This window comes from Thamnophis sirtalis, unplaced genomic scaffold (genome assembly GCF_051295495.1).
Source record: "Thamnophis sirtalis isolate CommonGarterSnake01/CBP01778 unplaced genomic scaffold, rThaSir2_p1.2 scaffold_9, whole genome shotgun sequence".
Classification (NCBI taxonomy): Eukaryota; Metazoa; Chordata; class Lepidosauria; order Squamata; family Natricidae; genus Thamnophis; species Thamnophis sirtalis.
This window is the reverse complement of record NW_028261389.1, coordinates 10,142,866-10,157,318: the sequence shown is the minus strand read 5'-3', so window position 1 is coordinate 10,157,318 and position 14,453 is coordinate 10,142,866. Positions and strand designations below refer to the sequence as shown.

Here is a 14,453-nt window from a genome sequence, read left to right as displayed (position 1 = left end):
TTGGCAACTTTAGAACTTGTGAACTTCAAGTCCCAGAATTCAGGCTGGCTGCGGAATTCTGTGAGTTGAAGTCCACAAATCTTAAAAGTTGCCAAGTTTGGAGAATCCCTGGCTTAAACCATTGTCAAAAACTCAAGCCACTCCTGAATCCAGGCTGAATCATGAAAAAACTATAAAGTATCTATAGCAATAGCAGTTAGACTTATATACCGCTTCATAGGGCTTTCAGCCCTCTCTAAGCGGTTCACAGAGTCAGCATATCGCCCCCACAGTCTGGGTCCTCATTTCACCCACCTCGGAAGGATGGAAGGCTGAGTCAACCTTGAACCGATGAGATTTGAACCGCTGAACTGCAGATAAGAGTCAGCTGAAGTGCAGTACTGCACCCTAGCCACTGGGCCACCTCAGCTCTATTTCCAAAGTCTTTAAATGCCTGTTGGGGACTATTTCTTTTATAAAGCTGTCAGATCTCCAGTTGTCACACTGCTCCAAATGACCACAGAGGCCCAAAATCCATTCATTTAACGTACACTATTCACAGCTTTATGACTTCATAATTTTCTTCTTCCCTGTTAATTATGTGGCAGTTTTGGAAGGAGTCCAAACTTTTATGAGGCTACTTACAGCACTAGGATTCCAGGATGCGCAGGTTTGCTTTAAACCTAGGGATTAGATTGAGCCGAGGTGGCGCAGTGGTTAGGGTGCAGTACTGCAGGCCACTTCAGCTGACTTATCTGCAGTTCAGTGGTTCTAATCTCACCGGCTCAAGGTTGACTCAGCCTTCCATCCTTCCGAGGTAGGTGAAATGAGGACCCAGACTGTGGGGGCAATATGCTGACTCTGTAAACCACTTAGAGAGGGCTGAAAGCCCTATGAAGCGGTATATAAGTCTAACTGCTATTGCTATTAGAGGGATGTTAACATGTTTCTTGCCGGATCCATCAACCAATTCCTTTCCCAATTGTCTCCTCGTTCTTTTGGCCTCTTGGTTGTCGCACGGGCAAAGTTGTGTTCAGAGGGTGGTGTGTTAAAAATCCAGAGAGATAACAAGTTGTGTGGCTGCTTATAACTCTTAAAACAATAAACCTGCTTAGCACAGTATCTGACCCACTGTGCCATTCTGAGTGAATCCTGCAGGATTTCTTTACAAAATTATGAAGCACAATTTTTTTAAAAAGTACAGTAGAACTTTACTGGTCACGAACGTTTCTGACCATGACCAAATCGGGTTCCAACCCCAAAAAATCACAATTTTTTGTGTATGTGGCTGATTTCCCCCTCCGCACCATTTTTTTTGTAAGCGTCAAATTCCAAAAATTAGGTTCAGGTCATGACCAAATTGGTTGGCGACCAAAGTTGTGTAACGAATTATGGTCATGACCAGAGGTTCTACTGTAGACAGCAAATTCAAGGATGGAAAATGAGGTTCCCAACCTTTTCTATATCCCGCATCCCTAGAACGCTTCTGATACATTCTCACACCCCTTAAAAATAATTATATGCATATAATTATACATACGCAGTTTAATTTTAACACTTCTAAACCCACGTTTTCCCATCCCCTGGAATATCACCCCCGGTTTGGAACTCCTGGTATAGATGGAATTGGGTGATATTCACTAACTTTCCCTACCGGTTCGCAAATGTGAGCATGCATGTGTCCAAGCATGCGCTCAGCCTTCCATGCATGTGCTTGGATCGCGTGTGCAACTTGCATGTATGCACGTGGCTTCAAAATGCGCCTAAATAGGACAGCATAGAGCCGGGGTGGATGGGTGGGCCCAGGGGTGAAATCCAGCAGGTTCTGACAGGTTCTGGAGAACCGGTAGTGGAAATTTTGAGTAGTTCGGAGAACCAACAAATGCCACCTCTGGCTGGCACCAGAGTGGGGTGAGAATGGTGATTTTGCAGTATCCTTCCCCTACCATGCCCACCAAGCCATGTCCACAGAACCGGTAGTAAAAAAAAAAAAAGAATTTCACCACTGGGCTGGCCCACCTGCAATTTCCACTACCAGTTTGGGCGAACCAGTCCGAACTGGCTGAATACCCATCTCTGGATGGAATTAAACGTAGGATTTTTTTAGACCAGTTCTAGAAGACTTGACTGCATTGCTTTTCTTGTCACTGAAGGAAGTAATTTTCGAATTGCCCGTCTGGAGCAGCAAAAAGTGAACAATGGATATAAGCAATGATTGCAAGAATTATCTGCAGCAAATAGCCCTTTGAATTAAAAAAAAATCCCAATTTTGGATGATTTATTCCTTATATTCCCCATCAGTAATAATTTATGCTGCAAGTAGAACTGATTAGATTTCGAGAAACAGCTTTGAGATTAATGCAGTTCGTTCAGTGAGGACCTATGAAGTGTTTACTGCCTGAAATATGAGTGCTAAGTGTCACTGTAATTTCAAATACTGAAAATATCCCAGTTTCTTTGAAAGATGGAAGGGTTCAAAAAAATATTCCTTACTGTGGCTTGCTATAATGCCAAAATTTGCTAAATTTATTTGCCACCCATCTCAACATGGAGCTACTCTGAGCTGCTTATGAAAATAAAACGGGGGAAATGATAAAATATAAATATCTGTTTGATGTTAGAGTGTCATCTTGTTATTATCTTAGTAATGGAAACCAATATATGAAAACTCACAAGTTAAAGAAATCCTAGTAAACCAGTATGTTCTACAAATCAAATGTTTTCTCTTTAAGTCATATGCATTTGAAGACTTTCTGCATTTGGATATATCTTTAATGTTGTATTTAAAAGCAAGCACATAACATCTCAACCAGATATTTAATTTATGAATCATGATTTATGGTTTAGCCCCGTGGGTCAACCAAGGCAGTAATGCTTTAGTCACTAAACTAAGATTAAACTACCAGTTAATAGAATATACAAACCCAGCCAGCTTAATACATCTTTCCTAGCCTGTAGAAGCCATCTTCTATATTCCACAAATAATATTTATTTGATTTATATAGCCATCCACCTCAGCCAGCATAACCCTGGGTGGCCTTCAAACAATAAAAAGCTTAACATTCAATAAACTTTAAAGTTCTACATGACTGGCTAAGCCAAGATTTACAGCAGTAGCTTAGCTGCAGGAATTCACAAAACAATGTAAGTAAAGGTAAAGGTTGCCCTCGCACATATGTGCTAGTCGTTCCTGGCTCTAGGGGGCGGTGCTCATCTCCATTTGAAAGCCAAAGAGCCAGTGCTGTCCGTAGACGTCTCTGTGGTCATGTGACCAGCATAACTAAACACCGAAGACGCAGGGAATGCTGTTACCTTCCCGCCAAAGATGGTTCCTATTTTTCTACTTGCATTTTTACGTGCTTTCGAACTGCTAGGTTGGTAGAAGCTGGGACAAGTAACGGGAGCTCTCTCCATTACACGGCGCTAGGGATTTGAACCGCCAAACTGACGACCTTTCTGATCAACAAGCTCAATGTCTTAGCCACTGAGCCACTGCGTCCCCTAATGAAACATAAGCACAACACCATTCGTAATGGCATGGTATACAAGAGTCCTCTATTTGGATTCAAGGTCTATGTATGAAACTGACTAGGCTTGTTTTCTTCTGGATGTTGATTGATTTTCCACTATGGTCTACAGCAGGGTCTCCAAATTGGCAACTTAAAAAACTTGTGGACCTCAACTCCGAGAATTCCTCGAGCCAGCATAGCTGGCTGGAGAATTCTAGCGATTGAAGTCCACAAATCTTAAAGTTTGAAGACCTCTGACCAATAGCCTTGAGATTCCCTAGAGCAGGGCTGTCAAACTCCCAGCCCGCAGGCCAGATGTGTCATGTGCTGGCCATGCACACACCCAGGTTAGCGAAAGAGGGTGGGGGGAAGTCCCAGTACATCACGTGACACTACTGTGATGATATGAGTTTGACACCCGTGCACTAGAGGTTCTCCACCCAGCTAACCAGCCAAATTCCGTGACCCGTCAAAACCGCGGTCCACAAAAGTGCGCTCGACGAAAGCGCGCATTTGACGTCATCACAGCGCGATGAAAAAAATTAAAAATTGAAATAAAAATAAAATTAAAGCAAGCCGATTCACATAAAGGTAAGGGTTAGGGTTAGGGTTAGGGTTAGGGTTAGGGTTAGATTAAGGGTTAAGGTTAGGTTTAGAGCGTTAGGGTTAGGTTTAGTGTTAGGTTAAGGGTTAGCGTTAGGTTTAGCGTTAGGTTAAGGGTTAGGTTTAGGTTTAGATTTAGGGTTAGGTTAAGGGTTAGGTTTAGGGTTAGGTTTAGGGTTAGGTTTAGGGGGGTTAGGGTAAGGTTTTCCCTTTATTTTTACATTTATCGATCACAGCGCGATGTTTTCGTCGCGCTGTGATGATGTCACGTACGCGCTTTCGGCGAGTGTGATTTTGTCGTCCGCGGTTTTGTGGTGGAACCGCCAAATTCAACCCTCTTTCCCTTCCTAGTCTAAACAAGGTGAGAGAGACTATTGGAACCCCAACAATAAACCATAGAATAATTTAACGTGACACCCAGATTCTTAAAGCATGATGAAAACATCTAGTTCCTCTTCCTGAACCAACCAAGGAAGTCATTTATGGGTTTGAATCTAGGTCCTATATTTTGTTATTCTGGGTGACTGTGCTGTTTGAAGGTGACTAGCCAATGGTTCTTACCTCCACCCTCCGAAATGATGCTCTGCGGTGAGAAGTCTCGTGAACCAAGCTCACCCCAAAACTAGCCTCGCCCGTTCAATTACCAGATGGTATTTTTGTAGACCCGCAGAGCTGGTTGGCAAATAGTTCTGAGCATCATCCTTCACTGCTGACTTATTTATTCGAACATTTCCATGGTAACCTTCACGCTCTGCCTTCTGATCTTGTAAAGACTTATTTGCATCTTCCTTTTCTGCTCTGTTGAGACCTGAGGATAGGGAATCAAAAGACACTGATGGAAGAAGAAAAGACGGAGCAGCAGCGGTGGGGTTTGGATTGACGTCTTCCATCAGCTCAGGTTGCTTTACTAAAATGGAATGTTTGAGTCCCTTCAAATACGGCAGCATCTCAGGGTTCAAAGAAGAGTTTCCGGAATGGCAAAGGCATCAATAGATTTCATGGTTCCACCACAAAACCGCGGTAGAATAAAGCGCGCTCGACGAAAGTGCGTACGTGACATCATCACAGCGCGACGAAAACATCGCGCTGTGAGCAGTAAATTTAAAATTAAAGCGAAAACCTTACCCCCCCAAACCTAACCCTAAACCTAACCCTTAACCTAACCCTTAACCTAACGCTAAACCTAACGCTAACCCTTAACCTAACCCTAAACCTAACCCTAACACTTAACGTAACCCTAAACCTAAACCTAACCCTTACCTTTATGTGAATCGGCTTGCTTTAATTTAATTTTAATTTAATTTATTTTTAATTTTTTTCGTCGCGCTGCTGATGACGTCACGTACGCGCTTTAATCGGGCACGCTTTAGTGGACCGCGGTTTGACGGGTCACGGATTTCATCTGAATCGTTTTCCATGATGGCGAACCCATGGCATGTGGGGCCACGTCGTTCCAGCTCAGCTTCACCACACATGCGAGCGCTTCTCCCACCGACAAGCTTATTGTCAGGTCTCTGCCATGCATGCACAAGGGCGTGACACCAGAGGTGGGTTCCTACCAGTTCGCACCAGTTCGGTAGAACCGGTTCGTCAAATCTACCGAACCGGTTAGAAGAGGTTCCACCAGAAAGCAGGCCACACCTACAGAAGAGGTTCCAAACATTTTGGAAACCCACCACTGACACACACACACACACGCACACAGAGACAGACAGACTCACACAGAGAGAGAAAGAGAAAGAAAGAAAAGAAGAAAGAAATAAATAAAAAAAGAAAAAAAGAAAGAAAAAGTGTGAGAGAGAGATGAAAGAAAAAAAGGAAAAAGGGACAGAGAGACAAAAGGAAGGAAAGAGAGAGAGAGAGAGACAGAGAGAGAGAGACAGAGAGAGACAGAGAGAGACAGAGAGAGAAGACATGGCCGGCAAGCCACTCCCACCAGGTCATATGGCCAGCAAGCCACTCCCACAGAGTAGGTTCGAAATTTTTTTGAAACCCACCACTGCGTGACACATGCAGGAGATGCGTGTGCGTGCACAGGGGTCGCGTGTACATGCGCAGGAGGTCTCATGTGCATGCACTGCAGGAGGGGGTGCAGCGCCCCCCCATTCCCCGTGGCTCATTTTTGGTCCCAGAAGGCTGCAGGGACACCTACTAGGCCCAAAACGGGGTGCAGGGGGGTCGTATGCTCATACCTGAGGGGGGGGAGCATGAGGGGGCATGTACGGGGGTGGGGGATCGCAGGGGGTGGGGGAGTGTCACGCACACATTGCATTATGTGTGCCAGCGAAGACACACAACAACAAAAAGGTTGGTATCACTGTCCTAGCTCAAGTTCAGCAAGTTGAAGGCCTTTCAACCCTGAAGCTGACCAGACCTGCGCCATTTTGGACCGCTTCAGTGTTGCCCCACTGGAGCTGAGGGATAGGGAAGGGGAAATTGAGATAGTTGGGATTCTGTAGCCAAAAAAAAATACACTATATTGCCAAAAGTATTTGCTCAGCTGCCTTTACTCGCGTATGAACTTACTGTAAGTGACATCCCATTTCTAATCCATAGGGTTCAATATGACATCAGTCCACCCTTTGCAGCTATAACAGCTTCAACTCTTCTGGGAAGGCTGTCCACAAGGTTCAGGAGTGCGTTTATGGGGATTTTTGACCATCCTTCCAGAAGCGCATTTGTGAGGTCACACACTGATGTTGGAAGAGTTTACGTGGCCTACCACTTCGTGGCTGAGTTGCTGTCGTTCCCAAACCCTTCCACGTTCTTATAATACAGCTGACAGTTGACTGTGGAATATTTAGGAGCAAGGAAATTTCACGACTGGATTTGTTGCACAGGTGGCATCCTATCACAGTTCCATGGTGGAATTCACTGAGCTCCCAAGAGCAATCCATTCTTTCACCAATGTTTGTAAAAACAGTCTGCATGCCTAGGTACTTGATTTTATACACCTGTGGCCATGGGAGTGATGGGAACACCTGATTCTGATTATTTGGATGGGTGAGCGAATACTTTTGGCAATATAGTGTATTTTCTCTTGGGAACCAAGGACATTCTCACACCTGGTCGGCGGAAAGCAGAGTGATATCACCTGGCAACCAGACCGCGCCCTGATTGGACCATCTGACTGATTGTTTTGAGAAAGTGACAAACTTTTACTTTTAATTAGGTGAAAACCGTGGGAGTCTTCATAGTCGGTTTTTACCAGATCTATGCCAATATGATATATCCGATAAAGCTATTCTTTGAGGAATCTTGCTGCCTCAATGTTTTGCTTGCTATGTGTTTATTACTTGGAAACTTGACAACGTCACAATCAGCTATGGAAACCCACTGATGATTTTGGGCCAGTCAAATCCTCTTGACTCAATGATTCTTTTCCAATTGGGAAATGCTCTTTAGGGCACTTTAAACTTCCGGGACAAAGGTGGGGTATAAATCTAACCAACTACTTAAATGATTAAAAAAATATGGGATTCTTGGGTGCTTTCTGAGCTTGGTTGTTTTCTTACAGATGTTGTTTTCTTACAGATGTTACCTAGTTTGGGTACTGAAACATCTCCAAGAAAACAACCAAGCTCAGAGAGCACCAAGGACCTTACCCTTCAAACCTGAACTACATATATTCTCTTCTACTGGATTAAACGGGATAGCTAAATTAAAACAATAGAAAATTAGAGCACACAATGTAATCATATTCAAACAATCGAAATACTAAACCACCATCCGTTTCCTATCTTGATAACATGCATGTGTTTGTGACTAAAGCCAGGTTTGAATGGTGTTAAAATTGCAGCCTTTTGCAAGGAAGAATCTGATTATTATTATAATGTATAATATTATATATAATATATAATTATATATATATAATTTAGGAAGAGAAATGTTATAACAGGAGATAGGTTAAGTTGTAATGTTAAAATAAGAACAGATGTATACAGTGGTGAAATTCAATTTTTTTTACTACTGGTTCTGTGGGCATGGCAGGGGAAGGATACTGCAAAATCTCCATTCCCACCCCACTCTGGGGCCAGCCAGAGGTAGAATTTGCCAGTTCTCTGAACTACTCAAAATTTCCACTACTGGTTCTCCGAACTACTCAAAATTTCCGCTACTGGTTTTCCAAACTACTCAAAATTTCCATTACTGGTGATGAAAGAAATGTCCTTCTGTGTTTGGCTCCAAGTGAGGAAAAAGACACTGGAGACATGGAGGCTGCTTGTGATGAAAGAAATGTCCTTCTGGGTTTGGCTCCAAGTGGGGAAAAAGACACTGGAGACATGGAGGCTGCTTGGAAAGATGGTTTATTGATGGACAGGACCACATGGCTTGAGTCCTGAACAGAAAAGGTGATCACATGCTTCAATGTTGGTGGAGAAGAAGAGAAGAGCTGAGGAAGGGGCTTGCTAGGCTTTTTATAACCTGTTCAGTCCCACCTCTCTGTTTCCTGTTCCTGTGTAATAAATGTATTCTGATTGGTTGTCAGACTCCCATAGGGCCATGCAGGGCAACTCTCTGGGCTGTGTTTTGAATCCAGGTTTGGGTGAATTCTCAGATGCCATGTGGTCAGTTGGAGCCAATATTATCATGCTTTCCTGTAGCTGAAGTGGAGAAGTCTTCATTATGTAAAGTGGACTAGCTTGGCCTTCTTAATGGCCCATTAACAAAGTGGGGATGGACAGGAAGCTACAGGCAGCTATTCTGTCTTTTAAAACATGTTTCTTTCTTTTCACATCAAGAAATATTCTGCCTTTTCAATATTCCCTAGGATATTTCATTTTTCTGGGAGAGGGCTGCATGATAACTTCCCACACTTGGAAAGATGGTTTATTTGTGGACAGGACCACATGGCATGAGCCCTGAACAGAAAAGGTGATCACATTCTTCAATGTTGGTGGAGAAAAGAGAAGGAAGGACTGAGATGCTGAGTCCCTGGTTTTATGCCCTCTCTGGCCTTTGATCTTGAGCTTGTATTGGTTGTCAGACTCCCATGGGGCCATGCAGGGGCAACTCTCTAGGCTGCGTTTTGAATCCATGTTTGGTTGAGTTCTTAGATGCCATGTGATGACTTGGGTAAAGTGCCAATATTATCATGCCTTAATCCCATCCCCCGGAGCTGAAGTGGAGAGCTCTTTATTATGCAAAGGGACTAGCTTGGCCTTCTTAATGGCCCATTGACAAAAGTGGGGATGGGCAGGAAGCTACAGGGAGCTATTCTGTCTTTTAAAACATGTTTCTTCCTTTTCCCATCCAGATAAATATTCTGCCTTTTCAATATTTCCTAGGATATTTCATTTTTCTGGGAGAGGGCTGGGTGATAACTTCCTACACTGGTTCTCCAAACTAGTCAAAATTTCCGCTACTGGTTCTCCAGAACCTGTCAGATCCTGCTGAATTTCAGCTCTGGGAATGGAAATGGAGAAGAGCATTTATAAAGAATTTGGTGGCAAGCTATAACTATTATGATACCCTCCCCCCCAAAAAAATTGTATTCAGACTACACACTGATTGATGAATGATAAAATGTTCGTTTTAAAAGAAAATAATAAATAAATAAACAAACAAACAAATAACTTTTAAAAACCTAAATAAATAAATAACTTAAAAAACTTTAAAAAACTAAATAAATAAATAAAAAATTTTAAAGCAGCCTTTTCTTCTCCCGGGCCGGTTGGAGTCGGCTTGTCCAAAACCAGAGAGGCGATCGCTCGTGTCGAGCAGCCACGTGAAATTTCGGCCAGCGGTTCCTCCACCTCTCGCTTTGCAACAGCGGACCAATGAGAGAGCGCCTTCGCCTCCGAAAGTTCTCCCTTCCCCCCCCCCGCGCGTGCCCCTTTGCTGCCCCTAGCGGAGCTTCGGAGGAAGCGCATCGCTTCCTGCCCGTGATGCAATCCGAGCTGGGTCGCTATTCGCTCCGCTGCGAAGATTCGCTTCTTCATTTCGCGCCTTGCAACGTGTCGGGATCGAGGGCTGCCTTAGCTCCGGTCCCCCCAAGGCTGCTGAGGAAGCGGGTTGGGGGGGGGGGTGGAATCGAGAGGAAGAGGAGGACTGCCTCCTCCAGCCGTGCAGCCGTGTAGAGATCCTTCAAGAAGCAAAAGAGATCCCCCCCCAAAAAAAATCTCTCTTCGCCTGCTTGGAGAAATCGGAGTCGATTCGGCTGTCAAGATGAAGGTACTGTAAGACTTGCAAAGGGAGGGAAAACACTGGTGTGAGAGATGCTGACGACGGCGCAAACTGCTAGCGGGTGCAAGCGATCTGTCTCCCCCATTCAACATCACGGGGGGAGCCAATCTCCCCTTGCACATAATAATCACAATAATTTAAAAAAAAGAACGAATCGCGCTGTAGTTGGGATGCATCTTTGACAAACGCATCCTTGCTACGTTCTGCACGCTTGGATAGCATCCACAGAGAGCAGGGTGGACAAGACAAGAATCAAAATAGCAAAATAATAATAATAATGATTTCTGTCAATCATTGGATTCCTCCTATAGTGGACTGGGGTCATTTTTCTCTTCTTGTTTCCTAAAAAAAAAACAACCGAACCAAATGTGGGTTTCGGATGGATTTACTCCATATGGTGTGCAAGGAGCACAACATTGGTGTGTGTTTCCATAGGCACCTTGCTCACCCACCACTTTTCCCCTCTTCATTTAGCCAGCAAAAAAAAAAAAAAAATGCTACAGGGATAAAAGCATCAAAAGGATAGCAATTTGGTGGGTGGGCTGGGGAGGGGTCTTTATTCTTTATGCAAGTAGGAACACTGGATTTCTGGGTTTTGCAGGGATTTTTTTTGGCTTGGTCTTTTGGGACGCAACCTAAGAGCTGGGGTGTTTATTTATAGCATTTCGCTTTGCAATCCATTTCCAGTTCCAAATCAGGTCAAACGACAGCCACCGAGTTGCTGACAATGGAGGAAAAAAATAGGAGGGAATGGAAGACAGGGGATTCAGTTCCTCTCCTCTCAGGATATTTTGCAAGAATCGGTGGGGGGTTTTCCCCCCTTGCCTTCTTTTTCTCTGGAAATGGAGTTTTTCTTGAGTTGGAAAAAGAACGGCTCCAGCTGTTTATGTGGGTTTTTTTCCTCCCCCTGCTTATTTCCTCCTTTCGGCTCAGATGAACATCTTCCGAAGAATCCTTTTTTGGATTATTGGATTCACCTCTTGGGAGAGGTCTGTGGGAAAATTCCACCCCGGGTAGCCCAGTTGTTAGACCCTCAAAAAGTTTGGGAGGAATTGCTGAGGAGATATCAGCAAAATCTCTCGGCAACTGGCATTGATTGCACTTACGACAAACGCAACTTCTCGGAGTCAGCTTCCCACAAGCCAAGTCAGTGGAGGAAAGCGGATTCACTTAGCAGCTGTGTGATTCACTTAACGACTGCAGTGATTGGCAAAAAAAAAGAAGGTCGTAGAATCGGACGTTAGCAACTCCCTTGCTTAGCAAAAGAAATGCTGGTCCCAAGGGTGGGGTTAAGTTTCGGTCAGAAATGCTCCGGGGGTCTCCTGCCTGAGCAGGGGATTGGACTAGATGACCTTCAAGGTCCCTTCCAACTCTATTATTCTAAGTTCTAAGTTGAGCAGCCGTAGAATAGATTGCTAAGGAAAAGGGAGCAAGTTGTTCATTTGTTGAAACCCCTGGCCGGATGGAATTCACCATTATTTTTTTTAAAAAAACGAGTCAGCTCGTGTTACTGCAGCTGCTTTCGCATTGGCCTCACTTTACCAGTTAACAGACCGTATATCCCAGGCTGCCCAAAGCTGTTTGACATTTATGAAGAGCCTAACCTCCCAGCCCTGATTTATGCCGGATCCAGGGATATAAAAACTGCAAAATTCTTCGGAGGCTACTCAAGATCGTAGGGAAAGGCTGCCAACTACACAGTGTGAGCCACACAGAAACAAAGAAAAGAGACTAATAGAAGAAGAAAAAAACTCCTGGGAGTGGAGTATATATCCCTGCTTGGTATTCTATTCCAGCTGTGCTGATACAGATACAGATTAATGGAGTTGGAAGGGACCTTGTAGGTCATCTAGTTCAACCTCCCCATCCAAGCAGGGGATCCTACATCATTTCTGACAAACGGCAGCCCAGTCGCTTCTTGAAAGCCTCCAGTGATGAAGCTCCCACAACTTCTGAAGGCAACTTCTCTTCCATTGGTTGATTGTTCTCACTGTCAGAAAGTTCCTCCTTATTTCCAGGTTGAATCTCTCCTTGTTCAGTTTCCATCCATTGTTCCTTGTCTAGCCTTTGGGTGCTTTGGAAAATAGCTTGACCCCCACCTCTCTGTGGCAGCCCCTCAAAAATCGGAAGACTGCTATCATGTCACCCCTGGTCCTTCTCTTCACTAGACTAGCCATGCCCAGTTCCTGCAACCGTTCATCATATGTTTTAGCCTCCAGTCCCCTCATCATCCTGGTTGCTCTTCTCTGCGCTCTTAAGGTCCTTTCCAACTCTGTTAAAAATCTATTATTTGTGTAGAGACACACATTCTGTATGCTTTCCATTTTTTTTCAATACCTCAGTCAGTCGGCATTCCGCTACCTCAAGTGTCCTTATATATTATTGGGTCATTTGGTGTGGTTTTTCTTACTTTAGGGTGCCCCTCCTCCCTTTCTAGCTTTCTGGAATTTCCCCCAAGCTTGCCGCTTTCTGATTCGTGCTTGAGGGACTTTCCCCAAACTTCCTGTCTCCCATCGCTAAATCGTGGGGGTGCCGGCGGAGATACATAAGCACCTTCATGAATCAGCTCAATGTCAGTTTTAGGCGTGGGGCTAAGGCACCGTTTGTTGAAATGTTGTTTGTGGAACAACCACAACGGACTGGGGTTGGTCCATCTGAATAAATTGTCCACTGAGAAATAAAGTGGAGGGGGGGGGGTCTAAGTTCACGCAGAAGCAAATTTGAGTAAAGCATAGAAGAGGCTTTCTGTGATACGTACATTGTCCAACCTGTTTGACAATAGGAACTGAATTTTTTTTCCAGGGTGGGCATGGGATAAGAGACACTAAGATTGATGGATGTGTGGGTGGTAGGCCAAGATATGTTAAATGCATTTCTCCATGATGCTCAGCAGAAGTCTCTTTGCTTCAGTCATCAGCAACTACCTTGCCTTTTTAAAAGTGTAAAGAATCAGGGAAGAAAATAGGGGTTTACTTGAAGAGGCCAGGAGAGAAGGCTGCAAATTTGGTTTTTCAAAGCTTTCATAGTTTTGGGACGGTCCCCACGAAGATCCTTTGTCTTGTCCCAACTCTCCATTATTATCTATATAGATAAAAACAGTTCTCTCTGTGTGTGTATCTATCTATCTATCTATCTATCTATCTATCTATCTATCTATCTATCTATCTATCTATCTATCCATCCATCCATCCATCCATCCATCCATCCATCCATCCATCCATCCATCCATCCATCCATCCATCCATCCATCCATCCATCCATCTATATGTTCCATTATAACTCTGGAACGCCTTGAGCAATTTCAACCAAACTTGGTTCACAGATTACTTATCCTCTGGAAACTAATACTGTGGGGGTAAGACACCCCTAACACCAGAAGTGAAATTCAGCAGGTTCTGACAGGTTCTGGAGAACTGGTAGCGGAAATTTTGAGTAGTTCGGAGAACTGGCAAATACCACCTCTGGCTGGCTCCAGAGTGGAGTAGGAATGGAGATTTTGCAATATCCTTTGCCCAGGAGTGGTGAGGGAATGGAGATTTTGCAGTATCTTTCCCCTGCCACGCCCACCAAGTCACGCCCACAGAACCAGGAGTAAAAAAAAATTGAATTCCACCACTGCCTAACACCCCTCAGGGTGTGCGTTCTGCTAAGATACAGCCTGTTGTGCCTTACAATGGCTTCTACCGTACTGCCATAAAATGGCTTCTACTGTGCAGCGCAGTGGAGTCGCCATGGTAACGGTTTCACAGTACTCCACAAGGGGGCTCCCTCTGGTAAGGGGGAAAATCCAATATTAGAAATTAAGGTGGTATCACTTTTCTTGACGCTTCTGGGGGCACAGGGAAAACATTTGTTACTAATTTAATTGTCGCCGAAATCAGAGCTTTTCCTATCTAATACAGGATTAGAATAATTAAATACACGGGCAATGCCAGGTTATCAGCTAGTTGCCAATAACGAAAAATATTTGTAGCTCAGGGTTGAAGTGAGGGGTCCTTGATGCCATCAGAGCTTGTGTTTTTCCTTGCAGACGTTTCATTACCCAACTAGGTAACATTATCAATGCTAGTGATCGGTGCTAGCAATGAGGATGTTACCTAGTTTGTGTAATGAAACTTCTGCAAGAAAACAACCAAGCTCAGAGAGCACTGAGGATCCCTCATCTCTGTTATTGAG

General features: G+C 44.1%; 1 protein-coding gene across 2 annotated transcripts in view; it reads left to right on the top strand.

Annotated features, from left to right (window-relative positions):
• The first annotated feature begins 10,118 nt into the window (after nt 1-10,118).
• BCAT1 (branched chain amino acid transaminase 1) overlaps nt 10,119-14,453 on the top strand; it is a 57,089-nt gene continuing 52,754 nt past the window's right edge. For both annotated transcript variants that reach the window (XM_087722784.1, XM_087722783.1), the window contains exon 1: nt 10,119-10,265. In XM_087722784.1, the coding sequence (XP_087578910.1) occupies nt 10,260-10,265 (6 nt within the window). In that variant the 5' untranslated portion in view covers nt 10,119-10,259. The remainder of the gene's footprint in view (nt 10,266-14,453) is intronic.